Source organism: Heloderma suspectum, chromosome 1 (genome assembly GCF_057233095.1).
Source record: "Heloderma suspectum isolate Gila_16-S chromosome 1, 16-S_ref, whole genome shotgun sequence".
In the NCBI taxonomy this organism is placed as follows: Eukaryota; Metazoa; Chordata; class Lepidosauria; order Squamata; family Helodermatidae; genus Heloderma; species Heloderma suspectum.
In genome coordinates, this window is record NC_139458.1 from 144,863,816 (window position 1) to 144,891,556 (window position 27,741).

General features: G+C 44.8%; 1 protein-coding gene across 8 annotated transcripts in view; it reads left to right on the top strand.

Annotated features, from left to right (window-relative positions):
• TNS1 (tensin 1) overlaps positions 1-27,741 on the top strand; it is a 445,218-nt gene that overhangs the window by 286,591 nt on the left and 130,886 nt on the right. For 3 of the 8 annotated variants that reach the window (XM_084806390.1, XM_084806321.1, XM_084806397.1), the window contains one exon: positions 15,550-15,591. In XM_084806390.1, coding sequence (XP_084662516.1) covers positions 15,550-15,591 — 42 coding nt within the window. Of the gene's footprint in view, positions 1-10,260; positions 11,056-15,549; positions 15,592-19,645; positions 19,917-26,082; positions 26,493-27,107; positions 27,466-27,741 lie in introns of those variants that run through there. The other 5 variants (XM_084806360.1, XM_084806351.1, XM_084806331.1 and 2 more) reach the window with 5 other exon arrangements.

The following is a 27,741-nucleotide window of genomic DNA, read 5'->3' on the forward strand; positions in this document are numbered from 1 at the left end:
CCTGAAAGATGAAGATCAGTGGAATTCAAGTGCTAACGAAGGGAGCCACTTCTTGAAAAATGCACATTCACATGCAAACTCTGTTGATGTCTTTGTTCTTCATTCTTAATTGATTATCTGGGTGTTACCCCAGAATTATGACATACAGATGGGGTTGGGGGTGGGAAATAGACAATGTAAGCAAATGTATCTTTCATACAAAACGAGTTTGGTTGCATAGAAGGATATAGACCTTTCCTTCATCACAAAAAAGAAAAAAAATAAGGACTTCTTTAACGATGTTTTGATTATGCATGTTTGTTTGTGGTACTGTGTATCCTTATTGGGAGTGAACCCCGTTGATTAAAGTACAACTTATTGCTGAGTAAACATGCATAGGATCATCAGGCTGCACATCTCTTTCCAAAACTGCCTAAGGGAGCAATCCTATAGCCACTAGACACTGTGTAGAGGGCCATGGGATTTTTCGGTTTCTGGGAACCAAGATCAGAGCCAGCGCTTCGAACACAGTTCCCAGAAATCGTGCTCCCCGTCCCCTCTTAGCAAATGTGTTCTTTCTTGCCGGCTACTTCTCTGTGGTCAGAAACAGAGTGCAGAGAAGGGAGAAAGGGGGTAGGTCCAGGTTGGGAAGGAGGCCATTGAGGCTGCTTTATGAGGCTTCCTATCTGCCATGCAGCCTCCCCCTCTCCCTCTCCAGAGTGCCCAGCTAGATGTCCAAAATTGCGCATCTGACTGAAAATACAGGGTGGCTGGAGCACAGAGGAGAGGAGAAGATCCCCTTTGTGTTCCAGCTGCCCTGCTCAGGAGAGTCGCCAGCCTCCGAATTCAGAGGCTGGTGACTATCTTCATAAGTTGCACCCTCAGTCTAGTTTTCCAAACTGGAGTTAATTCTGTGTTTTCCTTCTTGGACACCTATATAATGTGTTGATTTGAACATCCCATTAGTGCCATAAAAACATCCCGATTATAATGAAACACTCTCTAGTTTCTATATACATTCTTTGCTGTTAGCATCATGGTAAATGCTATCTCATGATAAACGCTTTCTCCTCATCCATTGCACACATACTCTTTTAGAAAGGTTACTAAAAACACCTTTTGATCAATTTATATATTATAAAGCAGGGATAGGCAACATGGTGCCAATAGGCATCAATGCACCCCCTGCACATCTTTCTTGGCGCCTGCCAAGTGGCCCTACCTCACCCCCTTTATTCCTCCTTTTTTATTGCCACATTTTCTTACTACAGCTGAGATTGGTGTGAAATAGGTTTCTATTGAGCCTGAAGACTGTCAAAGGTCAAAGGAATTATTGAGGCTTTCTTGACATGGAGCTTTTGTCCTCTGATTGAGGTTGCTCCTTCATGGAAGTTTGTGGGCTCTTTACATGACGCCATGAACCTCCAAGGCATCTCCTTCACTAAATGCCCTTTGTTCTGTTTTTAAATAGATTGCAGATAATGAGCTATCAAATTACCCCGTTGTGTTCCACTTGAGTTCCCTCTGTGAAAAGAGGAAAAGTGGCAAGAAGAGAAGCGAGATCAATGAAAGATAATGGAAAACTCAGATACGGGGAGAAGGAGGGGGAACGGGGAGTGGGGAAAGGAAGCAGGTGAAAAAGGGAGTTGTTGTGATACTCTATTTAAAACAGAAGCAGAAAGCCCTGTTTTAAATGCAGGATTTTAGGCTGGTGTAGAGATGCCCTTAGTGTGCTGGGGCTCAGACCCCTTCTCTGCCTGTCTTTTGGGGAGGTTACTTGTCCTTTGCCATGTCTCCCATGGCAGCCATTTTGTGGTGGTGCCTGGGACAGTTTCCCAAATGTGTCCATGTCCCAAAAAGGTTGCCTGTCCCGCCTGTAAAACCTTTGCTTATTTCTGTATTTATTTTGAGCATTTCTGTTCCACTCTTCAACCCCAGGGACTTGTCAGCAAAACTCACAAAACTTAAAAAGAATGATAAAACAAACACACAATAAAATAGACAATAGAAGAGTGGCATAAAAATAAATTTTAAAATGGAGGCAGTGGGCTGGTTCAGAAATAATCATCCCAGTTTTCTAAAATATGGTTAAGGGAGCTAGCAACAAGTGTTGGGCCTACCTTCTCCTCCCTTGCTGCTCTTCTCCTCCCTTCATGCACCTGCTTCTGCACTTCTGTCCTGATCTGTTTAAAACAGAGTTCCCTGTTATATCCAAAATACGGAACTCTAGTTTAATGTCAGTTTATTAACCAGGATCTTAAACCATGATCAAACCATGGTTTAAGATCCTGAATAGTAAAGTGACATTAAACCAGAATTCTCTGTTTTGGACATAATGGAGAACTCTGGTTTAAACAGACCAGGATTGTAGTGCCAAAGCCAGTGGGTGAAGGGATGCTGTCATCTGCCACCCCTCTCAAGTTTTCCTGCTCCCTCTGAGCTTAGCTATAATCCTCACAGTAGCTGCAGCTGGGGTGGTGGAAGATTTTCCTAGAAACAACATTGTTGTGAGTTGTCCCGTGCACAAATATATAATTCACACACACACACACACATCTGGATATGGATCAACATAGACACGTGCATTTTTGGGCTCTCCTTGGGGGCATGACTATGGGGACTGTCATGATGAGCCCTCCAAATTTTACCACTACACCACTACGCTACACATAAGGATGCTTGAGGAATTCAACCTTTGTGAATTCAATCTGATGTGACCTGATCTCTTCCTCCAAAATTATTGTGCAGATTGGAACTTAAATATCCACCAGCTTTTGTACTTCCTGAATGTTCTGATGTAGATCTCAGCTAAAAAGAGTATCATTTACAGGTGCGTTTTTGAGAGAAAATCTGCTTAGAAATGCATATTTTTAAAAGCCAAAATATATCTAAAAATACCCATTTAAACAGATGGTGAAATGTAAACGTACATAGAGATCTTTTTTAAAAAACCACACTTTAATGCAACAATGGAACAGAATAGACTAACGGGTGCACACATATGAAACTGACATTGGATGGAAATAGACTGATTGATTTGCTTACCCCTGCTACGTACGTACTTTCAAATTTTTGAAACATCCAAGAAAAGTAGATTTATAGGTGCGAATCAACTTGAGGATATGGCATCGACAGCACTAAACTGGGACCACTGGTCCTCAAGGAAGAAATTATGTTGAGAAGTAATTGCTGGTCCTACTCATGGTGACATGTTAGACTTAAATGGTCTTCTGGTCCCTTCCAACTCTGTGGTGCTCTGAAAGATTCAAATGCCATTGAAAAGCAGAGTACTTTTTAAAGCTACATACAGTCATCATGTTCTGGGGTAAGGGGCCTTTTCTTATAATAAGAGACACGGTGAAAATCCAATCAGCAAAACTTTGTCAACACTTGACCCTGTGTTTGGGGAAACAGGATCCTGATTGTCATCAGTTTTTAACCTTGGGAGTTAGCTCAGACTCAGATAGGGTGTAGATATGAGTCCAGATGCTGACCCAGGCTCTCTCTCTGATATGATATGTAAAGTGTACATACAGAAGAGGCCCAGCCCGCTGTGGTGAAGCCTGCAGGGGTTGGCTGCAGGGCCAGGGGGAGGCAGTGCTCTCTGTCCACCTCCCTCAGAGGTAAGAACAGACTGTTGAAACACAGTCAAGTCTTGTGTTGTCTGTGTGTCTTCCCAGCTGTCGATGAGCTCTCAGTGATGATGAATGAGATTGCATGATGTCTCAAGAGCTCCCAGCAATCATAAAACCTGAAAATGTAACAGCTGGGGTTTCCTGGGTAGTGTGAGATTTGGCTGGCAAGGGTTGGGGAGAGGCCTATATAAGGCCTCACCCTACATTGGCTGGACTCATTGTCCACGTGTGGTAAATGTCAGGTTGCCCTATGCTTTGGCTGGTTGCTTTTTGGGGGGGGCGGGAATGATTTTTTTTCATGCCATTCTGATTGTCCAGGAATGGGCATGTTTTGTTTTGTTTTACGTCCTTGTGGTAACCTCTGTTTAGGCTGGAGTAGAGTCCTCCAATTAAAATCTCACTGATATCCATCACCACTTAGCAAAGTGGTACAGCAAGAGATGGGAGAAGCAAGGCCCATAGCTTGCGGGGGTTCTAGATCTGTCCTAACGCTCTCAGCCTGGGACAGCGGGAGCTCAGCAGAGATGGGATCAGTTCTTGTAATCAGCAGTTGTATGGAAAGGTGAGGGTAGGGACTGCCAGAGAGAGAAGGATGGCTGCAGGGAATGGGACCTGCCTACCTGTATGGCCAGGTATAAGGCTTTGCCACTGTCAGACAGCTCTCACTTGAGATATGCACCAGAGGAACAATTGCAGCAAGGTATCCAGACCAGCTCCTTGGATAAAGCAGAGCTGAGAGAGAGAAGTCCCTTCCCCCAACCCAATCCTAACTGCTCATTTAATGACCGCAATTAAGCAATACAGTTGTGACCAAACATAAGCTCAAAGATCAGTGTCCACCTCTTTCTTGCCAACCACAACAGGCTTTCCTGCACCCTTCAGTTCTGTGACAGTTACGGTCCAATGTCCCCGCTGAGTGCCCCCTTCATTTCAGTGATGGAGGTAAGACTCATGAACACATTGGATCTCCTGCAGCAAACAAAGAGTTGCTGTACTGCAGCTTTCCCCAATCAGGTGTCCTCCAGTTGTGTTGGGCTACAACTCCCAGCATCCTCCAGCTAGCAGGCTGCTTTATTCAGATGCTGGCCTTCCGTCATTCCAACATTACTGTGACGGACCATTCCTTTGAACAGATTTGCCTTTACTTCATTGGCTTGTTTTTGTTTTTGTGTAAGAAGTGTCCAGCTTGCAAGGGCAGATTCTTCTGGCAGATTGCATCCCTCCCAAGTCTGGAAGGGTGGGGTTGGCTTAGCCAAAGCTCCAAATTGCTTTGTAACTCTTGCATATTAAAACCACCCACATGCTGGTCCAATCATATGGTAGGTCCCGGTCTGGCTCTGCCAAGTCTGACTAAATCTGAGTGTAGTTTTGGAAACCATGTCCTTGGCTCACCCAGGGGGTGGGAGGAGGTTTGCTTGGGGGTTGCGCTTTAGCAGCTGTGCCAGAAGTCTGTTTGCAAACAGTGAGATCTCTCTGTTATCTTTTAAAAAGAAATCTGGAGGCAAGAAAACAAGAATAAGAATAATAATCTTCCTATTTGGGATTCTAGGGGCTAAAATTTTCCATTCAGAGGATAAAAACCCTGTTCTAGTGCTCACATTTAAAACAGAGGCACACTCCTTAGTGTCAGGGAGAGTTTCCGTTATGGTGGTGGGATGGCATTGGGAAATTGCAATTAGTGGGCTGAAAATCTGGTGTCTGCACAGCTGGTGTGCACCTGGTTAGGAAGGATAGGTCTGTGCTTATGCAGGCCAGGTTATAGCCTGGCATTCTAGCACCTAATCTGGGGGCATCTGACAAAGTTCTGTCTGCCATTTTAAAATGGAGCATTGTTTTAGACCTTGTGGTTGTGTGGGGAAGGCTTGCCAAAAGGTGAACAGCATGTACAGAAAGCTGAGAAATCTGAAGCAGTTTGAGGGTGGCTTGTGGTAGATGGGGAACAGTTCAGCATTAGTGATCAGCAGTAGATGGCCTCTGGGCCAGATCTGGTCCTCTGTTATCATCTGTTCTTCTCCCTGTTGCCAATTCAGAGGCAGAGAGATGGTGTGGAGGAATTGACATTTGTGGTCATGAGAGTTGCCTTTAGTGCAGCACAGAAAATAGCTTGCACCTTCTGTCCAGATTCCAGAGCAAGGACATGGAGCCTGTGGAGACCCCATCTTGATCACCACTTGATACGGTAGCTAAAGGACCAGGCATTCTCATCTGCTGCTAAAGTTACTTAGAGGGCTTCTGTGGAACAACCTCCATTAGTAACTAAAGCAGGAGTGCTTGAAGGAATTAGGTATGTTGTCTTCCATTAGGTTCCCACTTTCTATCCCTGAATACAAACATTTATTTTTTATTACACTTCTGTACTGTCCAATAGCTGAAGCTCTCTGGGTGGTTCACAAAAATTAAAATCACAAAGTACAACATAAAAACAATATAAAATATAAAAGCTTAAAAATACACTATAAAAATACAACCAGAATAAAACCTAGCAGCAATGCAGAGATTTAAAATACAGTAATAGATTTAAAACAGCAAAGGTAAAAGGCTAGGATGTTAAAATGCTAGAATGCTGGAAAATAAAAAGGCCTTCACCTGGCTCTGGAAGGAGTACAATGTAGGTGCCAGGCGAACCTCTCTAGGGAGCTCATTCCACAGCCGGGGTGCCACAGCAGAAAAGACCCTCTTCCTGGTAGCCACCTGCCTCACTTTCTTTGGCAGGGGCTCCCGGAGGAGGACCCCTGAAGATGATCTTAGCATCCGGGCAGGTACATATGAAGAATGCACTGCCTGTATGGGTCTGATGCAATGCAGATAGGTGAGGACATAGCCCGGATTGATTGCAAAGGCTGGATCCATGTGGAATTCTTATCCAAACTTTTTCAGAGCCCTCACTGTGTAGAGAGGCTAGTGTAATGCAGTGGTTAGAGTGTTGGAGTGGGATTTGGGACCCTGGGTTCTTTGCGAGAGGGCAAAAAAGTGGGTCATAAATGTAATAAGTAAGTAAGTAAATAAAAGTATTACCCCCAACAGTACCCTATACTTTGCCTGGCCACAGAATCAGGCCATTTAAATGTTCTGCACTTCTGGTGTCATCGGGCATTTGGCTGCAATGCAAACTCATGCCAGCTAGAGCTGTGCACAGATCGCCTCTCAAACTTCTTCAGCCTCTTTGTGAGCAGAAAAATATGTGTATGTGTGTGTGTGGGGGGGGGGTTAACCACATCTCTCCTCGGGGAGGAGAAATTCTTCAAGAGTTTCTCACAGTTAGGGCTCACTATTGGCAGGGTTTGTAGCACAGGTTCATTTTTTTTTCCTAAGCGTTTTTGGTTTGTTGCACTGCTTCTGTAGGTGGCAACAGCATCAACTGTGTTGAGGCTTCCACTTTTCTGAGGCAGAATGGTGAATTCCTTTTGGTGGTATTTTTGAGCTTACCTAATCACTGCAAGGTGGCCGAGCGTGCTGTGTGTGTTTTCTCTCTTGCACATCTTTCCATTGCTCTGCAGCCTGCCAGGCCACCTGCACTTCCTGAACTGAGCAAGCCCCATGGGAGGAATTGCCTCATGACGTCTTCCTCATGATGGGTTTAACTGAAGTGCAGGAAGCCGAGGAGGCTACAGGCCGCCATGGAGTTTGCTGTAAAATGAAAGAGAGTACACTTGCGCACGTTCCACAGTCACCTCACAAGTAAATTAAGCAGAAGAACCCCAAACCCACCCCATGAGAATTTCCCCCAAATTTCTCCTCCTTTGAATTTCTTTTTGAAAGCAATTTCTTTTCTGTCAAATTGAATGAGAATGGTAAAAAAAAAGTGGGAGAAATTTTCAGCACAGCACTAATGTTAGCTCACCAAACTCCTATCAGAGGAATGCTTCACATCTCTAATATGCCCATAGAATTAGTCACTTCTATGCCCTTCCCATTCCCAAAACAATCCCTCTGCAGCCTGACAAGGCTGAGGCATACAGTCTCTCTGCTTCTTATTCTTTAAGGGCATTGCCTTCCCACCTAGCTCAATTACTCTAGGAGATGTTCTTTGGGCTTTGTCATTATTCCCCAAATCGTTATTTTTTGTCCCTTACCCTTCCTGGAACTCTCTAACGGTAAGTCAGAAGCTGTTAGGCTGACAGGCAGCAGGGCACTCTAGTCTCAGAGCTTTGAAAGGCCCAGGATGCCAGGAAGAGGAGCAAAGAACTCTTAAAAGAAGCTGTGTGTGTGTGTGTGTGTGTGTGTGTGTGTGTTTGAAAGAAACAGTCACAGTGTTCTGTCTGTGCTGGAATAACAAGTATCACGAGAAGGAGGCATGTCCTCCTTTTCTTATATGTGACTTGTTCTCTCGTTAAAGAAGTTGTCTATTAAAGGCCGATCTCCCCCATTGCTGGCAATTACAAGACACGCTGGCTAACTCGAAGAAAAAGGTTCCCTCCTCCAAGAATTCTAAATTCTCTCATAATTGCTGCCCCTCTGGGCCCCCAAATTCCATCCCCAGTGAGCTTTCAGCACCCGACCAACGGCAGCTGCTGTTCTTCTGACAGTGACATGCCAGTATCACCCCCACCCAGTATCACATGGCACTGCTACAGAATGCTATGGCAATGTCCCGGGTGCGTAGAGACCCTAGGAAATGCAACTTCCCCAGAGCACCAACTGTATTTCCCCCCAGAGTCCCTGACACCTGGGTGGCTCCCATAGCAACATTTGTTTCAGGTGCCAGGGAAGGAGTTCTTCCTGCTGCCACCAGAACAGCCTCAGTAGCAGCCAGGTGGAAGTGGGATGGAGCGAAGGAGGGAGGGAGAAGTTCTGCTCCAGCTCAGATGAAAATCTGAGCCAGAGAAGAACTCGGGCCATGACACTTGTCTTATATTTAAGGCTTGCTTGATAAGTTTCCAGGATTTGGAGTCTGAGCCAATGAAGTTATGAACTTCAGCAACATCACTATTTGTAATGGTGTTTTATTATACACCAAATGCCATTGTGTATATGTAGGCCCAAGAGGGATGTACTGTAAGACCAGCCATCTTCACTAACGTTATAATACACCTAGGGGCCCACAGATTCTCCCACCATGGTGTGCATCCCTTCCTCCCATCTCCTCTGACAAGCAGGAAGTTCAGCATGACAAGGACAAGCTCCATCTCTGAGCTGAGGAGGGGGAGGTCATCCCTGCTGTCAAACTAAGCTTCTGAGGTGCTCAGAACACTTTTGAAGCTGAGCAGAACAGAGACAAGGTCCCAGCCCCAGCTCTGAGCTGGAAGAGAGGATGGGAGCTCATCCTTCAAAGTTGTACTTGGCTTTGGAAGTGCTTGGAGCACCTCTTAGGCTCAGTGGAATGGAAGTGAGCCTACACCAGCTTGGAACTGGGGAGGAAGGTGGGGGCTCATTCCCAAAGGTGCCCTGGGGGAGCATCACTCCAATTTTGAGAGCAAAATGTGGTTGGCTGCAAAGGATGCCCAAAACTTGTGGCTGGATTCCTGTTCCCAATGGGGGCCACACACATTCCTCTGGATCAGGGATGGGCACCATGCATGCAGCCTCTGTGGCCCTGTCTGTCTGTCTATCATCTATCTATCTATCTATCTATCTATCTATCTATCTATCTATCTATCTCAGGATAAAAAGGGGGGAGTGTTGCAGTTTGTCACTGAAATTCAGTGGCAAATCATTACAGTGGCTTAGAATGGACAAATTTAGCTTGAAAGCAAGCTATATTTATCCATTTTATGCCTCCATAGTGACTACGGAGGTTTAGAATGGACTCCCCCCTTTTTTCTGCTGCTGAGGAAGCGGGTGTGCAGCCCACGGCAGGTCCAGGAGTGTGTGTGTGTGGGGAAACTGGCCACCCCTGATCTGGATGGTCATAAGCAGGGCATGATGGCAATGGTCACCTCATCGTATACTGCCTCTGAATACATTTAGTCGTAATGGTACTTGTCCTAGCCATAGAAGCTAAGCAGAAACACCAATGTTCAGAGGCAGCATAGTTTTGATTACCAGGCAGTGGCGATAAACAACAAGAGATGGCTGTTCCGTTATCTCCAGCTTGGAATACAAATGGTAGAATTAGAATTGTTTATGATATCCCTCTTTGGATGGGCATAATGAATGCTTATCATAGCACTCCCTGGAATTCCATAGAATGAACAGTTCCCAATGCCTATTATTTTTGAAGTTCTGATCTGGTGACTCTAGAGATGTGTGCCCCTATTCTTTGGCTGACATACTAAGGTCTGGAATCTTCCAGATGCCTTGTGATCCTTTGCCAATAGCAGCTTGCTTGGGTAACTTGCTTGCTGGCTCTATCCTCTTGGGCCCATTCAGGGTTTCACCCTTATGTACAGGCAACCAGCCAAGTTAGCATTTTGAGCTGGGCTCATGGAGGTACTTGCAGCAAACCCTGCCAGGTCACACAGTTACCTCCATGCCCCTTCAAATCCACTTGTTTCTCCCTGTTCACAGCAGGCGTTTTGACTCTGTGCTTTCATGCTCCTTGCTACCAGCTGCTCTGTAAGACTGTTTTTACAAGTGGTCTGTCTCTTGTTATCTCAGTACACAGATTAATCTCTGTGCACACACTGGCATATTTGGATGGTAAACACCACAGACTGTGGGTCCCTGAAAGACTGTCTTAGTCTGACCATGGAAGTTTATCTATGGAAGGCACATGCTTGGGCTTCTTTGGGACCGTTATTGTGGGTTTGTCGAGGAAGCTGTGGGGTGTGCCAAGAGAGCCAGACTTCTCCTGATGGGCTCCTTTACAGACCTGTACATTTGCCAGGAAGCCAAGCACTGTCCATCCTGCACCACTGTACAGACAGAATGTGGCTTGTTCAGAGTTTCTTGGGCTATGGTTAGTAGAGCAGTTGCCCGGAAGTATTTGGAGATTTATAACTGAGACTGGCCGGTGAGTACTTCCCAAGAAGCAAGGAAAAGGAAACTTTTGTCCCATAAAGCAGGGGTGGGCAGATAGTAAACCTTCAGGTGTTTTGTTCTTCAACTCCCAGCATTCCTGACCATGCTGGCAGGGGCTTCTGGGAGTTGAAGTCCCAAACATCTGGAAATCTACCATTGCCCAACCCTGCCTTAAAGCACAACCCACACAGAATCTATACGTTCAGGAACCACCCTTCAATTAGCAAATGCTTGTCCTCTTCTGAGATGGATGTTCCTTCTATTCTGCAATATCTCTCTTGATCACAGTGCCTGGCCTGCCCTGTTGTTGAGTTTCTGCCTGTTTCTAATCTGCCTGAAAGCTCGGTGGTTGCACAGAGATGTGTGGAGATGGCCAAGCTGTGTCAAGTCCTGAGCCTTGATTTGTCAAGCCTATTTTGCAGTGCATAGGCCTGAGATGTACCTCTTCACGGAATCTGGTCTGCAACTTGTAAGAAAAATGGTTCAATTATAGCATGGATAATCCTAAATCAAATGGCCAATCTGGTGCATTCTCATAAAGGTAGGCTAATATCTATTCAGACAAAGGGTGACATCAAGAGTAGGCATTGGTCCAGCACCTGCCAAGGGCCCACATCCCAGCAGTGGCCCAGATTCACAGAATTTTGCAGGGCGCCACATGTCATCGTCTTCCATTTGTAACTGTCCCATGTTTTCCCACCACTTCATCCATCATTTTTCTTACTACAAAAGGAATCCATTAAGGAGGGGAAACTAGAATAATTGAACAATGCCTTGTGATTGGTAAAACTAGGAACCCTTGGTCTGTCTGGAAGCACCTTGACTTGCATGCCTGAATTCCATTGGTTAGAACAGTTCATGAGACATTGTACATTTGGCAAGAGTCTCCACTCTAGGATATTGGGTTGACTCCACCATGGACATGGGAACACCACATGGTTGCATCTTCAGTTTGCAGTGTATTATTCTGAGTATTGTATGGAAATAAAACAGGAAGATACCAGTGCTGCAAGCAACTAATGAACTTGGATTGAACAATTTAACAGGAATTATAAGCATTAATCCAAGTAGCAGAAGCAAATTGATTTGGGATCAAGTCTTGTGAATTTGGGGGCGAATCCACACTTTGCACCGAATATAGAAATGTGAACAAGTCATAGGATATTTTGCTCTGTAGTTGTATAGCAGCAATATGTGAACTAAGGAAGAACTCTTGAATTGCTTAAGAAAACACAATCCTTCAGTAAAAAAAACCTGTGAGCAACGTCTTACAAACAACATATCATTAATACACAACAGCATATGAAACTTAGAGATACCAAGCAGTGCCTGGAACTGCTGCTGGGAGTAACGTGCTAGACGTTTTATTTTTAATATTTCTAGCAACACATCTTAACCAGCAGTCTCGCAGAGCACCACATGAAACCACAGAAAATAGTGGTCTGTTGTTAAGCATCCAAACAGTCTCAGGCTGCTTTATGTTTGCTGGCTTGGAGAGGAGCATCTACCTACAGTAGTTCTGGGCCTTGCTGCTTTTTGTTGTTTACATCAGTTCAGCAGAGGGGGAGCTTTTACAGCTGATTCAAGAGATGAGCTGCTGGGCTCCCTTGGTTCTTTGTATGATCAAGGCTCAGGTTGCTCATTGCATTATGCCTGGAACATTTAACATTGTTCCGTGCAAGGAACCACAGCAAATGTGCTTTTTTCTACAGAGGCTTTTGCTGTTGAAAGAGCAGATGGAGGTAGTGCACTGATTGGCTTATTTCTTCTAATTGTAAACTGACTTTGGACCCAGTAGGGCCCTCAAGATGGCTCACAGTAAAATCAATTTAAAATACTAACAGTAAAACAGAACTAAAAAGTTTATAAAAGAGCCAGCTGTTGTTGCAAATTACAACAGGAAATAAATAAATAAATGCTGTATTAAAAAGGCAATTAAATAAAAGTGCAGCTCAAAGAATAGGAAGAAGAATGGTTCAATTGGCTATCTCTGAAAGCCCTCTGGAACAAAACAGTTTTAAATGCCCTTCCAAAAGACTGAAGGGAACCCACCCAGGGAAAGAGTTCCATAATTGGGAAAGCCCTTGTGGTAATCAAACTACACTCAAGAACAGAGCTTACTACATGTAAGCAGTCTAGAATTTATTTTAATTTTTTTGCAAGTTGCTGGGAAGACTGAAGACTGTTGGGCCAAACACTGTGATTCAGGGAACTGGCATCTGTGCAACTACTCCCAGTTCTTGTGTCAAGGCCCACTTATGCCAAGCTCTGGTGTCTGTCGACATTTGCAAGATGAAGTGTGAAAATTTGCAAATAAAAGTGGATTTTATTGTGGCTTTTATTATTTGTGAACCAATATGGCTATTGCAAAATAACTGGTTTTCTTGAACAAAAAACAATCAATGCATGGTGTAATAATGCCAAAGCAGTGCACGGATAGGCCCTGGGGTGGCCATGTGTCCTACTTTATAGAGGACAGTCTTCTCTTTGAAGGGCTGTCAGAGGACTCCCTCTATTTGAAGTTATCCTCTACTTGAAGGGCTGTCAAGTCAAAGTCCAGTTTAAAGGTAAAGAACCATAAAAGGGAAGAGTAGATCAGCGGCCTTGAAGTTGCGCATCAACATATAGCATCTAGGCAGCAGACTGAGCAGGCATACAGGTCACCTGGCCACAGTCTTCCCCACTATGAAATTGCATTTTTATTTACATTATAATAATGCTTTCTAAATTTGCATTTCTACTTAGTACATGCATATTTTATGCAAATCGGTGTCCTCTTTTTTTTGCGGCATTTCCTTTTTTTTTGGCAATGAATAAGTGGCCATCCTAGTACACCATGACATGAGTGTTGAGTTGCAAGACATGACCTACATGATCCCATCTTGCAAAGGAACTTCCCAGAGTAAACGTTGGGGCTTATGTTGTTTTTGAATAAGCTTAGGCCAGCTATTCTGTGATCATAGAACTCTGTACAAGGCAGCTTCGTAAGACTTCTAAAAGACAGGCCATTAGTTCATCCAGATTCTGTACTGTCCGTTCTGACAGTTCTGCACTGTCTGTTTTGACAAGCGCGCCTCTCTGAGGTCACAGGCAGTGGACTGGCTCCAGTTTTGGTGGGGCTGTGAATCCATTCTGGGTTCCAGTCAGAACCAGCCAGAACTCTAAAGGAGCTATCCAGAGTGCTGAACCCTATCACCAAAATAGGCTCAGCATCTTGGATAGCTCCTTTAGAGTTCTGGCTGGTTCTGACTGGAACCCAGAATGGATTCACAGGCCCTGTGAAATCGGAGCCACCAGCCTCCACGGGTCTCAGGCAGGGTCTTTTTCAACCCTGACCCCTGATCTCCTTTTAACTGGAGATGCTGGGGATTGGCGGTAGGACATTCTGCATGCCAATCATGTGCTCTGCCATTCTCCCCATAAAGGGAGAGGATTTGGCTTGCTCCTGGAAACAGGGCTCAAGACGCTCCCACTGCCCTCCAGCAGTACAGCCTGTGCTGAAGAAATGACTGTGCAGTGGTGATGCCTGTGCTGGCTTTGTGGCTGTCCAGTACACCATGCATACCATCTGGAGAACAGTGTAAGCTAGGATCAACCATCCAGTCCTTTTAAAAAGCCCCAGGCAGATATAGTTGCACAGTCTAGTCATGGGTGATACACTTTGCTTGAAGAGGAGCGTTTGTGGTTCAAAAGTTCACCGCAGTTTTGACTGGAGATAGTCCCCCCCCCCCCTCCTAGGGCATTTTACTACCATTGTTTAAAACCACGATTCTTTCCTCTCCAGTGTGGCGGTCCCAGTTCTGATAGGCATCAAGGATGAAATACCCATAGGGGCCAAGTGGCTTCTCCCCATTCCAGCCAGTTCCAATAAGTCTCCACCGCTGGAGGCCTTGTCAGTGCTTTGATCATGCCTGGCTGCGCCAGCTCTCCCAAAGGCCAGCACAACATGATGGCCCTGCGAGCTGACTGTGCACCCTCCATGACTATCTGTAGCCCTCTGGAGAAATTGCAAATGCCCAGTGTTTGCACCCATTGCAACTAGACAAGAGACAGTGGGAGAACCATTGTGATCAAAACTGAATGAATAAAACTGAATGAGATCTATGGGGGTGGGGATTCAGATGAAAACATGCTGCTGGGGGAGAAGGTTTAACCAATTCTTCTTGTACCATTTCCCACAATGAAAATTGCTTCCCAGGAAGCTGCCATTTCATTTGCCCTGGGGCGGAGTGGGGGGAATTTACCATATAGGATCTGTGGTGCAAAGAAGTGAAAGAGTGCTATGGGCTGCAGAGAGAAAAGGGGGTAAGAGGGGTGCAGAGGCTTGTGGAGTAAGGAAAGTGAAAGGAGGAGATAGTTGAGAAATGGGGGCAGAGAGCTATGGAGTGGGGAAAAAGACGTGCTCAGAAACAACTTTGGAGTTGCAGAGAGAAAGCATAGTGGTGGTGGTGGGGTAATATGGAGATGCAGAGAGACCTGAGGATGACGAAAAAGAAATCGAAGGCCTAAGTGAGAGATGGGGATGCATACCTCTGAGGGTGCAGAGAGAGAAAAGGAAGGAGGGTTCACACCAAGGAGTTCAGGGGGATGTGGTGGTGCAGAGATAAAAGAAAGGGCACTGTGGAGCACAGGGAGAAAAAGAGGGTAGGTAGAGAATGAGCTAGAAAGAAAACACGGAATTGAAATTGTAACAAAAATGCCCTTTCACAGTTAACAGAGTGATGCAGCCCTCTTGAGTTAATAAAAATTTTAAAGTGGTTCTCCGAGTGATTTGTTATGCACTAAACATTAACTTCCCCTCTATCCATTAAAGTTCAGCTGTGTTACTAACTGAGGAACCTGGCCCAGTTTCCAGAGATTCCTGACCTTTTGAATCTCTTTCCTCAGTTAGGGGAAGGAAGTGGGATGTATGAATGTGGCCTGGGAATATGAAATTCCCATTATAATATTTGTATTATAAATATTGAGTGGGGAGGGGATGACTTTGAACCTGAGTGTAGCCTTCACATTTTCCCTGTTTCTCTCCCCTGTACAGCCATCCACTGAGGAGAGCCCTGTGAAGCATGTAGACACCCCGGTAAGTGATATGATTTGCCTCTGTTGTGGCCCAGTACTTTTAAGAGGGGGAGTGCCCCAAGAGACCCATATTACCTTATGTCCATTTTTTTCTGCTCTTTTGTCATGTAGCTTCCCATCTACTTCCCTGCAGCTGTCTCCACCCACCCTCAAATCCCAGCTTCCCACAACCAGACTTCCTTATGCCGTACCATGTCTAGGCAATTTAGCAATAGTACTGCCTCTTGATTGAAGGCAAAAGGAGAAGGGGATGGCAGAGGAGGAGATGGCTAGATAGCATCACCGATGCAATGAATATGAACCTAAGCACGCTCCGGGAGACAGCGCAGGACAGGAAGGCCTGGCGTGCTATGGTCCATGGGGTCACGAAGAGTCGGACACGACTTAACGGCTGAACAACAACAACAACTGCCTCTTATTTTCAAGCAGGGGCTTGTTCAAGCCTGTGAACATAATCCAGTCACTCTCTTCATCAAGTATCAGGCCCTAAGCACCATTGCTAAACAATCACAAGTGGCATGACTTAGGAAAGGGATTCTCAAACTTTGTCCCAGTGACTGTTGCTATGCCCAGTTTAAAACTGCTCCAGAATCCCTTAAGTGTACGCTAGATTCAATGTACATAACCATGTTAAAAATTTATACCAGTTAATCTTCTAACGGACAGACATGTTTTGAACTGTCCATGTTGGGTTGTGGTATTGATATGTTCTGAATGAGTCATAAGGCTGATTCAGTGTGCTTAAATGAAGCATGATGCACAGCTTCCTGTACCGGACTGGCCAAGATGCACACTGGGTAGGGAGATTTTCTCAGTTTCCCATAGCAACTATTTGTGCCTTGCTATTGAGTCCCACCTTATACTTTAAGGACCACTGTTTGATGAATAGCAGGTATGTGCAGAGGTGGAGGACAGTAGCAAGCCCATATCCAAAAGGTACAGAAACATCCACAGAAAGAGATGCACTGAAAAGATGATGGTAGTATATCCTGTAAAATAAGAAAAATAAGGAAGGACAAAAAAAAAATAAATCCTGGGAAAATAAACAATATTGAGAAATGTCAGAAAACAGCTTTTCTTCTTATCTCTCACACCAAACTTTTTAAAAAATCTGTCAGTTCAGGAATGCCAAATAAAAACTTCCTCCCAAGTCCCCAAAACAAAGTAATGTTCCAGAGCAATGAGGAGTGATGTGTGGTCCCTTCTTGGGAGTTATATGTAGTTTTTAAGAAGGCAAGGGATTGGTCTGTGTGCATTTGTGTGGAGTTCCTGACTCTCTGTTCCACTAGGTAAGAGGTGGGCAACTTTTGTTCCTTCAGATGTTTTGGCCTACAACTCCCATGATCACGTCATTGGCTATGAAGGCTAGGGCTGATGGGAGTTGAAGGCCAAAACATCTGGAGGGCCACAAATTGTCCACCTCTGCATTAACTTATGAAACAAAAGAAGGGTTTCAGACTATGTATGTGTGTGTGTATATATATAACTGAAACCTACAAAAGCCTTTTTCCAATGAGAATGCAATGAAATTATCCCAATGCATATAATGTATAATAGCTGTGGATCAGAGACCAAATGTAATCTGCTCACCACACAGGCAGACTTCTGTGCTATTAGCAAGTGCCTTGCATTGAGACATACATTAAATTTGTTGCCCTGATGAAGAGAAGCTATGTTTGAAACCCATTGTGATATTTTATTGCATTATCATTTAGAATAAATGCTTCTGTATTTTTGTGGTTTTCCTTTGTAGGGTTTTTTGACTGTGTTATTCTACAATTTTGTAATTCTGAATTTAGAAGGCATTTCTTCAGTGCAATGTTCACCTGCTTCATCCTACATACGGTATTACTGAAACATATCAGTAGGCGTCGCTAGCAAAAAGTGATTGAAACCTGGTATTTTGGGGATTTAGCAGCTAGCTAACTCCTGTAAATAACTGTTCCTCAAAGACGGCAACCTCTTTTGGTCTGTGGACCAGATTGATCCCGGAACAAAAAGCCCAGTGAGCTGGAAGACATCAAACCTGGTGGGCCAGATGTCAAGGGGGTGGGACCCTACCCTGAATCTCCATCACATCCCATGACATCATCAGTGGCACTCTGCCTACTTCTTCCCCACCATGTGTGAGAGAGGCATGGAGCTCTGTGCCTCTCTCTGCACGGAAAGCAACTCAGCCAGTGCTGGCAAGTGCTGGCGGAGTTGAGCACCTCCTTCCTGCCCTACTTGCATCCTGATCAGGGCAGGAAGGGAGTTGGCTAGTGCTTTCAGGATCCAGTCCTTCAAGTGCCAACCAGGTCAAAGAACCCCATCCCTCTCACATCCCAATTGGTGCTTGATTGGGGTGGGGAAGGACTTGGCCGGTGTGGGGGCATCCCCTTGTTATCTCTTATCTTTTTCTAACGTTTCTCAGTGTTGTTATTTTTCCCAAAGAGATCAGAGATAACAAGGGGATTCCTTTCCCCAGGCCAGAGTGTGGGGCTTGGGAGGGGGAGGGGCCTGGGGAGGGAGGAAGAGGGGACCACAAAGGTGCCCAACCATTCACAGGGTGGATTGCACAACCCATTGGGCCTGATTTGGTCCACAGGCCAGAGTTAGCCATCCCCTGCCATAGGTGGTCTACTTGCAATTGTCATGTCTGAAGTGGGGAGTCACAGAAAGTCACAGAGGCTACTTATGTGATTAGATAAAATCAAGAAGCAGTTTCCCGAATCGTAAAAGTAGACATTGCAATACTGTATGTGATCCCCCATTTGCAGTTGTTAGCTGAAACATGACGAGAGAAATAGATAATCTTTAGAACTGGAACATCTGGACCAGCTTGAGTGGATGGAAGTTTCATGGAGAACTGAGGAGCGTCTGGAAACGAAACTGTTTTTATTTGGAGAGGAATGTAAAACCTTTTGCCCCAAGCTTAATGTCCTTGTACAACCACAAGGGTGTGAAGAGGCTCTCTCTGGGCCTCCTAGTTTGTCTACCAGTAAGGATTGTTTTGGCTTTGTCCTCCACCTAAAACATCCAGTAAAGCTGCCCAGAAGACTAGGCTAGATGGAATGTGGTTTCAAGCCAATCTTGCATTAGCTGTGCCCCTCATTATGATGGGATGCCATTGGATGCTTCTCCAGATAGTTCAATCCAATCCCTTGTGGTTGTCTTGGCACCACATGGCCTTCAGTCCCTTCGCCTGGGGAAGGAGGAGGGAACCTGGCTGCTGCTCATGAGATGGGTTGCTCTTTCCTTGGCAATCCAGTCCAAATTTGTAATGATCAGGAAAGCTAAAATCAGATCATGTGGATTTGAACTGAACAAGGCTTCTGTGTGCTCAGGAAAACAAGTTTCTTTCTGGCGCTATCCCTTTTTTCTGTTAAATGTGTTAGCTTGTAAACAACTATAGAGGCCTCTCCCAAAAGTTGAGTGCCTCTTCATTACCATGGTGCCCCTCGCTAATCAGTGATGTCTTTGAGGAGCACTGTTGTAATTTTATATGCAGTAGTTAACTTTGATCCCTTTGATGGGTCAGAACCACTGACATGTGCTAATCTGTTAGGGATATTCATATCCTGGCTGTATGGAGATTCAAACATCATTACATAAGTGGGGAATAAACTGAATGACCTCTGTTTACCTTCCATTTCTATGAATCCAATTCACAGGCTCATATTCTTTAGTAGGGGCGGGCAACTTCTACTTTGTTTTTTACTAGAAGCCTAGAACCCAATAATTTCTCATTGGTTCCTGAAGCAAGGGGTCTTGTGGCTCTTTGATGCTTTTGCTGCAACTGACTGTCTGGACTACCCAGCTAAAATTCAAAGCAAGGTGTGTCAGAAAGGAAAGAAGGAAGTGAGGTTGAAAGATGGAAGTGCGGTCTCTTGCATAACTGGAGATCCTAGCATTCAGAAAGCTTCATTTGCACTGCCATCCTTCTGCCTGGGCCTGAATTCTGGAGTTCTGAGCATTTAGCTCGCCTGGAAGCTGTTATTCCTATCAGCTGATATCTGCCTGACTCTTTCTCCTGGTGTGTGTGTTTCAGGAAGGGGTGGGGCTCTATTCACATTGGCAGTAATAACAACAGGAGAGCTGTTTGTGCTTGGCATGCTGAGCCATGGGGACCAAACCAGCCACATCACAGGCTGTCCACCCCAAGCATGGTGCCTATTGTGTGCCAAGCTTGCGCTGCTGTTTAATCAAACACTGAACCTTTATTACTGTGGACTTACTTGGATTGACACTTGGTAGAGGGCAGAGGGATTGCTCTGGATGGAGATTTTAGAAAGAGCAGGCACCATGCCCTGGAAATGGATGAGAAAAACGGTTACTCTCCCCAAGGTAAGCTTTTGTTTAGGGTTGGACAGATGTGTGTGGGGTGGAGAGCTGTAATTGGATTTGTCCATAGGAACAGGTTGGCAATTGGTTAAACATCTCCAAAGAGGGATTTACATTGGGTCAGTCCTTCCTGGGCAGGAAGGAATTCCAGGATCTGACTATAGGGCTATAGGCAATTCAGTGATCATGGCAGTGTGGAAAGATCATCCTGCTTGTAGATTTTTCCAGATGGTGTGTGTTTAAAACCATCTCCCAAAGCTGATGCTACAGGACGAGGAATAGATATCTAACATGCACACACACAGACACATACATGCACTGTACTATGGTAGAGAGGCTTAAATGTGTGTGCGTGCGTGCGTGCATGCATGTGTGTGTGTTTTAATGTGTTTGTGTGTGAGGATATTTTCTGCCTCTCTCTGTGTGTGAGAGAGTATGCTCATGTGTTGTTGCATGTGCTTGAGGGATAGTGGATGTGTCTCTGTGTGTGCATGTTGTGTGAAAGAGAACGGTTATTTGTGCAAGTTTGTGAAAAAAAGGGTCTTAGTGCCTAGGGGTGTATGTGGGGTGTGGGGGAGAGAAAATTCTGTTCTGATTCATTTAAGCAGACACGCTTCCAAAATAGTGCTCATCTGAATTTTTCATGGGATCCTGGAGTTTTGAATTACCTGGTCTTATTTCTGAAATCGATGACATGCATTAGGAATTGTCCATTGCCTTGTTCTCTTAGCCACTTTTGTACAGAGTTCTGGACATCCGCCTTATGCCACAGTTTTCACTTTCTTCACCTCATTTGTGTGCCTCCCATCTTCTGTTGCCTCCCCCTTAGGTTACGGAGGCACAGATGTGCATTGGTAGCACCCACAAAAAGCAATCTTGATGTGATTGTAAGCAGAGACTGATCAAGATCCTTTTTGTGTATTCTTTAAACAATGTGCAGGAATGCATGTACACAACAGTAAAAAAAAATGCACAAAAAGCATCCTCTGACAACAGATTATCATTGGGCTCAGGCCTCCCTGGGCAGGATGGAATTCTGGGATCAGACTTACAGGACTGTAGGAAATTCAGTTATTATGTCTTAACAGTACACATCTGCTACTCATTGTTAACATGAGGCAGGGAGGTGCAAATGAAGTGAAGGAAGTAGAAGCTGTAGCAAACTGCACATGCTTTGATCCTGGAATTAATTTTAGAATTTCCCCAATTTAAACAGAAATTCGGAAGGAATGGATTCAGGGTAGGACGAACCTATGCAACAGTAAAGTAATGGAACAGGGGGAACCAGCCATCTCAAGGGCTCCCTGCTATTTTTAAATCATCCTGCAGGAGTGCAGTTGCATTCCTGTGAGCATTACAGAATTCTCAGAATCCTGAGTTTTGGATTTGAAACCAGGCACTGGGGGAATATGATTTGTCTAATTTAAAATGACATCTGGAAGCAGCAATTTCTGCACCAAGAGTTCCAGTTCATTCATCTCTCCCTCCCTCCCTCCGTGTGTGTGTGAGAGGGAGACTGAGAGAGTGAAAAGGTTAATTCTCCATTTTTCCCTGTAACTGTTGGCACCCAGTTTTTGTTTTATTTAGATTTTAAATTAAAATCTAAGTTTTAAAAAAAATTATGCTACTGTGCATTTGAGCTATGGCTCAATTTCCCCCGTCTCACAGGCCATATTGCACTTGCAAGTGAGTTCCATTGGCACAGTTTCCAAAGACAACCAGTTCTTCTTCAAGGGAACCAGAACCCTGACAAACACTGCAGGACAGAAAAGGCCCCATGTCTCTCCTTCCTTCCTCTCCCTCCGAAAGCTCAATGAATCTCTGTGATACAATCATTCTTGAATTAACTATGCATAACTTTTTGCAAATCTGTTAAATGCCCAATATGCAGCAAACGTGAGCCTGCCTTGGGGTTTTCCAGGAGAAGGCCTTCTTCTATGAAACTGCTTGTGCTTGCTTTCTGAAGGGCACAGTCCAATTCATCTCTCTCTGAAGGAATGGTGGATAACGTGAATGTGTGAATTGACTCTAAGAAAAGCTGGACACATAGATGTCAGTGGGTAGAATTCAATGTTAGTCCTACTTAGAGTAGACCCGTTAACATGAATGGGACTTAAATTAGTCATGACTAATCTATGTCCCATTCATTTCAATGGGTCTACTCTAAGTAGGACTAATATTGGGTACTGCCCAGTGAGTTCTGTTCTGATCGCTCCCTTTGCTTTGATCAACTGTGAAATGCTGTTGATTAATTGGAAAGGCATAAAACATGTAGAGGAAGTTAATTCCATATTAACTACTCACCATAGTTGATGTGTTCACCATCAGGGCTGGCGTCAAGGGTGGGCATGGCTGGGCACCTGCTGAGGGCCCACACCCCAGCAGGGGCCCACTGACAAAAGCCCCCTGGACTTGCTCCTCCTCTGCACTGTTGCAACCTGTTTGTTCACCTGCCTCTCTCTCTGGCCCAGATACTGTAGGGGGTGAGAAGGAGGAGCAGTAGATGCCACGGCCTGCTTACTCCCCACCTCTCTGCCTGCCAAGCAACGCAGGGGTAGCAGTAATGAGAAAGAGGATGAGGAGCAAGAGCAGCTGGTGACAATGGTGGTGAGTAGGTAGACTCACCAAGGGAGGGGGCCCATTGAGGGTGTCTTGCCAAAGGGCCCTCCAAAGCCCGGAGCTGGCACTGTTCACCATACTGCTCTCTCCTTGTTTTCTCCATTGCTTTCCCCAGTACTGGGTCACCAGCTGCTTTAAAATTAGATGATTAGATATGATGGCCCTTCAAACTCTGCAAACTACCACCAAGTAAGCTTGAACTTGAGTGCAGAGCAATCCTGGGATGAGAGTTTAAGTTACTCTCCTTTTTTCTGTGTTTATGGAAGGGCTGGTTTTAACTGAAGATACTAAAATGAACAAGGTGTGAATGTATATTTTTCTCCCCGTCAGATATTTCTTTAATTAGAACCCCCTACTTAGTGTTTCAGCTGAGGTCACAAAGTCAGCAAACAAATCGAGCACACATGGAATTTTGGGGCCATGGGAATGGTGCATAAATAGAAGCTTCCTGCTCTGACAACTCAGACATTTCCTCCTGGCATTTTGTTCCATGAAGGTCTAAGCCAAGGCAAAACAGAGTACAGTTCTAATGACTTGGGGAGACCTCTTGCAGTATATTGCAATGTTTCTTGCTGGTGCTCTGTAAGGCTTACTGTGCTGGGCTTCTCCAAAATAGATATAAAACTGCTATGAAATTCCCTGCATCCCGAGTTCTGGAGCACTTGCTGGCAAGGCTATGACCAGAGGCTAGATTTCACACAATCTTTTACATGTTATGCTTGTACATGTTAAAGCTATCAGGGGTTGCATTGTCCAATCGATCTCCGTGTGTGCCAAACTAGTCTTTCGAACTGTTCAGTGTGTATTGAGCTTTCAGCTTTTAAATGTCCTGGGAAATCTTTGGAAAATGAGTTGAGTTAGAATGTTTTCCCGGAGCAAGACAATAGCATGATATACTTTTACAAATAAATAATTCCACCATTCTGTAATTCTGAGGCTGCTAGGGTAGTTTGCCATTTGAGTCAGCGTATTGCCACTTCTCACACTTACGTTAGGGCAAAGCCTGTTTTGTTTCTATACAATCTCCTTGGGCTTGCCACCCCACTCCCTGATTTGTCTACCTGTCAAGTGGGGAGGCTTATTTAGATTGTGGGCAGGGAATGTTTCACTTCTACACAGCATTCAGTATCTTGTTCACAAAGAAAAGGTGTCTTTTGCATAATTGCACTAATTCAATCAATGGGTCTATCACAAGAAACAACAAAGAATACAAAGGATCCTTATTTACAGACCTGAGTGGGCAGTACTTATAAATGTGGATTTGTAAACGTCTCATCAGAGTATTTTAAAAGAAGACAAGAGAGCACACTTGGGAGTGTGACAGAAGCCAGTCTGTACCAACCAGACCAGGAGCTGCACATGCACATGTGTACAAATACACATGTATTGTGCTCACACACACATATACACACACGAGAGAGAGAGAGAGAGAGAGAGAGAGAGAGAGAGAGAGAGAGATTGGGGATATAGGAAGGGATTCCCTTGCTAATGCTACCAAGGGAATTTCTGAGGTTTCTCTTCCTAGTACTAGCAAGGGAATCTGATCTGATTTTGTATCCCTACTTTCTTCCTAAAGATTCCTTGGGGTTTCTCTTGCTAGCGCTCAGAACGGGAAACCCCAGGCAGTGCCGCCACAATTTTTTCAGTGGGGGTGGTAGATTCAGGGGGTCTGGGAGGCTACTTGAGGCCTATGGTCTGCATATTTTGCACCCCTGCTCTGCAATAACCCAAAGGGCTGGTTTGCACATAACAGAATTGCTGTGAATTCAGGTTTATCAATAACAAATAGTGTGGTAGTGCATACTGCCTGATTGCGCCCATGTATCTCCTCCTGTCAGTGGGAACAGCCAAATAGGCAGGTATGAGAATGTCATTTTTGCTGGCAAAACATGTGATCATATCCTGTTCAAAACCCTGAATGCACTCACGAGCACATGCCCGCCAAAAATGTTTGCTAATTGCTAGACACACACTTTTGTTCGATTTGCATGGTTTTCCCAGTTTGATTTTGCTCAGATTTCATAGTTTGTGCAAATTTCCCCCTGCAAACTGAAAGCCCTATTTTAGTCTATGGAGGAAAGTTGCACAAATTTGGGGAAATTTGTACACATTTCACATTCGATCACTGCCTGATTTGTGCAGTTTTCCAGTTCGCAGAGCGAGCAGTGATTGCAAACGCAAACAGGAATCAGGCATGAGACAAGCAGCAAGATGACTTTCAGAGACTCCTAGCAATCTCAGACATTGCTTGTTCACCCGTCCGTACAGGAAACTCTCCAGTGCTGTTTTGTTTAGCATTACATCTGAACCAGAATTCATCGTTTGTCATTGATTCTGCTAACAACCCAGAATCGGAAGCCAGGTTTTGTTCTTGTCTTTTGATTCTGGTCTTGTTTGGGAGTGACAAGCCAGGAATCCTGGTTTGGATACAGTGCTAAACAAATCAGCACTGGAAGTTTCCTGGTTTGCTTAGCCGCTTCTGCTGGCAGAAGAGCCAAGCAGGAGCAATCAGGTAGTGAACAGGAGCATGCAGGTCATAAACAATAAACCAGAATTCACAGCAATTCCAGCTTACCGTTATGTGTGAACTGAGCCTAATGCATGTGTACAGCAGATGACCAAGCACCAACATATTGTCAGGAATGTGAGCCAGATATCCACCAAATAGAGGAAGCCAGTTAATTTGCAGATATGTATGTATGTATGTATGCATGTCTTACATTTCTAATCTGCTCAATAACCAATGTTCTCTGGGCAGATTACAAATGGTTGAAAGACTAAAATATAAAATACAATACAAGTATTTAAAAGGGTACAAGACAATAGAATTGGTTTAAAAGGAGACATTTGTCATTCGTCTTCTGGAATGCTACACTTGCAGCATTGAGATCTGAGTTATTAGAAACCATAAACAGTTGCAGGTGAATGCAACTGAGTGGAGCTGTGCACAGCTTCCCAAAATATTGTCTGAGGCCATATCAGTCCGTGTGCACTTGCATATAACTGATGTGCATTAAACATGCATAGAATCATAGAATAGTAGGGTTGGAAGGGGGCTACAAGGCCATCAAGTCCAACCCCCTGCTCAATGCAGGAATCCAAGTCAGAGCATCCCTGACAGATGGCTGTCCAGCCTCGTCTTGAATGCCTCCAGTGTGGGAAAGCCCACCACCTCCCTAGGTAATTGGTTCCATTGTCGTGCATGGCGCATGCTATCTCCAAATAACCCTTGCTGCTGATGGTACCAAACTCTATGTGAGTGCTTACGCCATTCCCAAGGACAGCCTTGCTATAGGCCCTTTACATGGGAACATTGATATTATACCTCTGAACACAGGGACATTCGGTCATAGGGCAGTTCATCCTGCAATCCTTCTGACACAGCTGTCGTGGCAACACAGAGCCCAAGAATCTGCATAATGGATTTTCCCTTGCTGCTACAGGTAGCTTGTCATGCAGGGGAGATCTTAGCACCCCATGGGTTTTTTTTCTTCCCTTAAAGGGAAGAAAATTCAGTTGATAGGTTGAGGGATGGTGGACTTAGTTCTCTGGATTTTACTGTGTTGAAATCCAGGCAAGTCCTTTGAACAGAGAAGAGCTCCCGAGCATCTTAATGCCAGCAAGTGGAGCAGAGCAGCCCACGTGCCTGTGCTGTGTGGCTAGGCTTGCATTGATATCAAGCCTGCTGGCCTCCTCCCGCTGCTGTTATCTCAGCTTACTTTCAAGGGCATGTCTCTCTCAACACAGCCTTAAATTAAATTCTACAGGTTCTCGCCGCCTCCTCTTCTGTGCCTTCTGGCTTTTGTTCTGCCCAGCTTGATAAATCGTCTCATAATATTTTTTGGTAGAGCCTTGACTCCCTGTGTATTTGTAAGCTGTGGCTGCTAATTACCCAGTTATCTCTGCTGCTGGGCACAAGGAATTCAAATACAGTTGGCTCAGACAAGACATTGCATGGAGGTCTGTGTTTCTTTCCTTGTGCTTTTTTTAAAAGCAAAATCAGACTGGGTGGACCACAGGTCGGAGCAGAGCGAGGTTGCTCAACTCTGGGGGCAAAGTAACTTGCTTTTCTACGTATGAAAGGAGAGAAACAGGGTCCCCAGAGCTTCCCCTAACCCTATCTTACTGTGGGTAAAAAGCAGCTGGGAGAGGGAAATGATCCGAATGTTAAGCAGCTTCTCTCTTCCTTTGCCCAATGTGCAGAAATTCCATTCAGCCTGACGAAGGGCCAAAGCATACATTACTTTAAATGTGTGTCCAGCACATTTAAAGTAATGTGCATTTAAAGGTTTTTCTCGCTTCATTTTTATTCAACAGTAAGTGTGGGGCCCCTGATATGGATTGGGACCCTTTTGCATGTGTGGGGTGGTAAAGGGGCTTTTAAGAGCCAGACTGGGCCCCTGGGCCTACTCTAGAGTAAGAAAATGAAAAGACAGAGCTTCTAGACACACATTTTAAGTAATGTCTGTTTTGATCCTGATTTGGGTTTTTTTGTGCAGAGGAAAAGAACATGGAGCTCCCTGTTAAGTTCAAGCCTTAATGAATGGGATAAACAGTACCCTGGGCTTCTACAGAATTGTATGGCTGAGAGGAAATGTTTCTGTCCTAAATGACCATTGAATATTGTGCAGGGCCCAATTATTCAGCCCAGCGATTTTTGCCTTCTTCAGTAGTTGGGCAAAATGGTGACATTTCTCAGGGCCAGGGTGGCTTTCCGTGTAGAAACGAGGTGCCACAAGGCTGCAGTGTTCCTTTTACATAATATAAAAGCTTTGCTACTGCTTCAAGTGGCAGCAGACTTGTAACACAGTAGCCCAGCAGTGTTCCTCCTTGCAGACAGAACGGGCCAATAGGAACAGCGGTACATCATGACCATCCCTCAAAGTCTCAGTAAATGCCCACATGAGGAGATGAATGGTACTGTCCAAGCAGGGTAAGGGGATTTCTGGCTCCACATTAACTGAATATGACTGATGCAACCACAGAGCTAAAATCCAAATGTTTCAACAGTAGCTTTTGTGAAATGTTAAAGAAGGTGGAGGTTTTGTATGTGGAGTAGAAAATATCTTCTCCAAGCCACCCAATCTCTCTTCAACTAATTTCCAGGTCAGGTTGTACCTTTGCCATCAGTATGGATTCCAGAAGCTAAGCAACAGGAGACCAATTTCTTCAGTTCCTGCTGATTGTGTTGTTTTACACTGAAGTAATG